This window comes from Myotis davidii, unplaced genomic scaffold (genome assembly GCF_000327345.1).
Source record: "Myotis davidii unplaced genomic scaffold, ASM32734v1 scaffold11, whole genome shotgun sequence".
NCBI classification, from domain to species: Eukaryota; Metazoa; Chordata; class Mammalia; order Chiroptera; family Vespertilionidae; genus Myotis; species Myotis davidii.
The window spans coordinates 2,848,189-2,852,769 of record NW_006285791.1 but is presented as its reverse complement, the minus strand read 5'-3'; the positions used below and the strand labels follow the sequence as shown (position 1 = coordinate 2,852,769).

Sequence of the window (4,581 nt, the reverse complement as noted above, 5' to 3'; positions counted from 1 at the left end):
GTTTTGGTTGACAGAAACGGACTACCAGAATGAGGTGGATCTTTGAGAATTCCAATCTAGAGAAGGCATAGAGGAGAGAGGAATTCTTCCAGGTACAGTCAGTGGCCATCTGTCAAGGGTGAGTGACAGTTGGAAAATGAGGGCATCAAGTACAGAGGTCAGAGCTATAGCTCTGGGCTCAGTCGGACAGAGGTCAAGCCTAGGCATCAGCTTCCATTAGCCCTATGACCTTGAGCTGATCATCCAGCTATTCTGTGTCTCAGTATCCTCACTTAAAAGACAGTGTCACGGTTTCCTCCTTATATATGTGCTGTGATGAGTAAATGAGACAATGTCCTTGAAGCCAGTTTGTTGGCAGACTGGACTGGCAGAGTGCTAGGAAATGCAGCTAAAGCCTTTGTTTCCAGGCCCTTCCAGACCCATTCTGCTGCATTGCCTCCCCATCTCCTGGACCAAATCCCCTTAGCTAAATGCCCTCCAGTCACTTTCATGTATCAACAAAGACATTTTCAGAAGTGAAAAAGCCCAGAATCCTTTTAAATCAGAACGTCATTCCTTTTTTTATTTTATTTTATATTTATTTTATTTATTTATTTTTTTCAGAGAGGAAGGGAGAGGGGAAGAGAGATAGAAACATCAATGATGAGGGAGAATTGTTGATTGGCTGCCTCCTGCACGCCCCCTACTGGGGATCGAGCTCACAACCTGGGCATGTGCCCTGACTTGGAACTGAATCGTGACCTCCTGGTTCATAGGTCAACACGCAACCACTGAGCCACTCGGTCGGGAAGAATGTTCTTTTGATTGAGAGCGTCTCCATCCACCACGGCAAGTTCGGGCCCACAACCCTCCAGGGGAATGGAAGTGGAGGTGGCTTCCTCACCATTTATGCACCTTTGCTCTTCCTCTCCTCCTTCCACAGGGCCCGACTTGTGGGGCCAGGAATGGAAGGAGAGGTGAGGGGTAAGGACCTTTCTTAACTGTTGGAATCCCGTATACTGTGTCAGAGGTACCAAATATTAACTTCTTCATGGTGTATTCTTGTGGGGTCCTTGGAGATCCCACACAGCTCCGGAGCAGAGTTTCAAAATCACCAAGCCTGGCTGCCTACACATCTCAGTGTAGTGAAGCAAGTAGGGACCTGCCTCTCCAGGCAGTTCTCCTTGCTCTGCGTTAGGGTCCCCTCCAGCCAGCATCTGTCCTTTAGGTCAGTAGAGTCCTAGGTCTCTCAGTCACCCACTATTGGTGTTGTGTGATTATTCCTGTTCCAGACATTGTAGGTATTTAGCAAAATTCTTGACTCTACCCACTAGATGCCTGTAGCACCCTCACCGTAGTTGTTAAAAAATGTCCCCTAGGGAGCAGAATTGGCCTTGGTTGAAAATCAATGGATTAGACTATCCCAAGCAAGAGTTGACAAAAAAAAAAAAAAAAAAAAAAAAACTCAGTGCTTTTAAATTCCAGGAGAGAATTTATGCTCCATGAACACTTGGCTTAAAGAGACACTATCTTCTCTCTAAATACTCACTAAGCTTTTCAGTCCTCCCTACTTCCTGTTTCATAGCTTAGAGAAGAGGGAGAAGGAGCCAAGAGTGGTTTGAGCCACTCTCAGCCATCATGCACAAATTCTTGTTAGAATGCGGAGCACTTGTCACTTTTGGTACTCAACATTTATTGCAAGGAAGGACATATTCTATTTGGGCACACCTTGGGGACTGGAAAATGACTATGTTGAATATTAGATTCAGGGAAACTATAAGTAATTTAAAACTAATATACATGGCATTAAGGAAAATGTACTTAATAAGAAAACATTTTAAGCATATACAGCTTACTTGATAAAACTATATTTTGAGGCTGGACCCAAAGGCCTCCATTTCATTGTATACTTGTATGTAGCTGAAAGTCCTTCTAGACTCCCCTGGGCCTTGACCCCAGGATGGAAGAGGATGGGAGGAGGAAGCAAGAGCTGGTGGGCAGAGAGAAAGGAAGACAGGAAAAGGGCCAGTGATTATTCTTATTCTATATCAATCCCTCAAAAAAATTATTTATGTAAAGGAATGCTTTTATAAATAGATGGCTTGGTTTTATTTCAAAATAGTAAATCTAACTTTATGGAGAAAAAAACAAGACACATGTAGTTTAATAATATTTTATTTCAATAGCATAAAAGAAATTTTATATTGATCCTTTGGAGCAAGAAGACAGTGGAACCTATTTACAAGGAAGAGATGGGGATGTGTTGTCACAAAATCTTCGTAAATGTGCTCTTTTGATAGTGAATTAATATGTGAAATTGTAATATAGATAACTTATCAGATCAACTTTTAAAATTACTATTAATGCAAGTGACTGACTAGCTATCTATAGTAACTAAACCCACAGTCTTAGAAAAAGTATGTCAAAGCCACATGAGCACTTCAAAAGCTTTAGTTACATTTTCTAAAGATGTAAGTTTCATGCCCTTCCCCACTACCACATTAGACAAAGAGGCAAGCTCCTTCAACGCTCATAAAACTCTTTTATTGGTGACCGTGAGGGTCCCTGTGCTTTTTAAGGCCCTGGCTGTCAAACATCCAAAACCTTGCTGAGTCAGAAGCCCCAGCCATCAGTCTGTCCCCAACCAAATGACCAGGTGGTCATTCTATCAAAAGTGAAAATGAATTAGATCTGCCCTTCCTTTGAGGGGCTGCACATCAGCTAGGCTAGGTCTGCAATTCCTTAGCCAACATTCCAAAGTCTCAAAACGTTCTTAAAAAAAAAAAAAAAAAAAAAAAGCCTGCTCACGAGCTAGTGTCATACCCCATTTGTCAGCAAAACCTTTATCCATTTTGTGTCAATATTATACATTTTATGGCAGGAATATTAAGGTAATGACTTCTATATAGGATGTTGTTTCAGACTCTTTCAATGGACTTCCATAACATACAGTTTGTGCAACATATTATCTGTCTAAAAGCCCCCAAAGTCAGAGCTTGAAGAATACATTTGTCCCTCAGAGTTTAGCATAAGGAGCTGTGGACCTACAGTAGCCTGACCGTGTGCTCACATTTCACTGGAACCAGGAAAGTTTGTCAGATCCCATAAACCACAGTTTGTTTAGCCTTTCAGGGAAGTGAGAACATCTGGAACATTCTGTATCCCAATGAAGGAAGGCAAAGCTCTTTATAGGAATTTTCTTTGTGAACAACTGTGTATCTGCCCATAACCCTAGATAGTGTAACAAATAATGAATACATATTTTCTTTTCCTTCAAAGTATTGTCTTTGATGGGAGGAAAGGGGCATAAAAGAAAAGATCGGGAGAAAAAGGCCTATTAGTGTGAGGGCTACCTAGGACAAGCACCAAGGCATTCCTCCTCCAGCAATATTAACAAGTTATCATATTTAGAAAAGGATTCTCTGGTTGTAGAGTTTACAGGAAAGCCAGGTGGGACTTAACCTGGGCTCTGACACTTAAGGAGAACAGAACTTGCCAAAGAAAACGATGTTTCGAGTTTTGTTGTGCCTGACAATGTAAATAAATGGGTGGTCAGCCCTGAATTCATCTTTGTGTTGCAGGATTCTTGATCCCGGCACCTCTATGGAATCCCCACCATCTTCACTTATCTCTAAGCACACTCTGTGAATAACCTTGGAGAGCGTCACTCCCTTGGTCTCTGACATTCCAGAGAAATCAGATGTACTCTCATCAAAGGTACTTTTCAGCCCTAGGTTTTCCAGACTAGCCTTGGGATCAATCATCTTTTCCACCTTAAATTTTGGAATGGATAGTTTGACTTTGGTATTGGCCATGGTGCTGGGATTGGTCCACTGCAAGAGCGTCTCTGAGTTGAGTTGTTTTTCAACCTGAAGGGCAAAAAGGAGAGGAAATTATTGTTTTTACTTCCTATGGTAAAAGACCCTACTTGCAAAACAGGTGAGCCTAGTTTGGAAGTAATACAGAGGGACCATCAAAAATGGGATCAGCCCTGCAGTTTGGGTGTATGACTAGTTTCTCTTTTAAAAGGTCCTCCACCTAGCATTGGTCTCCACCCCACCCTACAGCTGTGGTCCCTTTGAACTGCAATTTATGAGGGCAGTTCTTTGAAGCTGTAGAGTAGCTTTATAGAAATAAATGCATGGATTATGGTGTTGCATAAGTAATAGTGAAACAAATACAAAATCAGAAATGTTTTCATATGTTCGCCCGATGCACGAATCTGTGCATGGGTGGGGTCCAGCTGGCCCGTCCTGGTAAAGGCCAATTGGCCAGCTGGCCGGGAGGAGGGGCCACAGGCAGTTGGCCAGCTGGCCCTGCCCCTGTTCAAACTCCCAAACTCCCGAACTCCCGATTGAGGGGACAATTTACATAGTAGCCTTTTATTATATAGGATTTCTCAAATGCTTATTTTTATTTCACTACTAGGAAATCCAGAATAATCATGTACTCTGCTTGACATCAAATTTAATAACTCAAATTAAAACTAAGGTAAATTTTTTTTAGAATGAAAATTTGAACTGTCTATGATCATTTTTTAGGAGAGTAGGCAATGAATGCATCCATTTCAGTTGTTTGTTTTTTAAGTTTTATATATATATA

General features: G+C 41.6%; 1 protein-coding gene across 1 annotated transcript in view; it reads right to left on the bottom strand.

The window, feature by feature from the left end:
* Window positions 1–2,136: 2,136 nt before the first annotated feature.
* Window positions 2,137–4,581, bottom strand: part of SERPINB5 (serpin peptidase inhibitor, clade B (ovalbumin), member 5) — a 23,243-nt gene continuing 20,798 nt past the window's right edge. Inside the window, exon 7 of the mRNA XM_006756801.2 lies at window positions 2,137–3,848. Within this exon, the coding sequence (XP_006756864.1) occupies window positions 3,456–3,848 (393 nt within the window). The 3' untranslated portion in view covers window positions 2,137–3,455. The remainder of the gene's footprint in view (window positions 3,849–4,581) is intronic.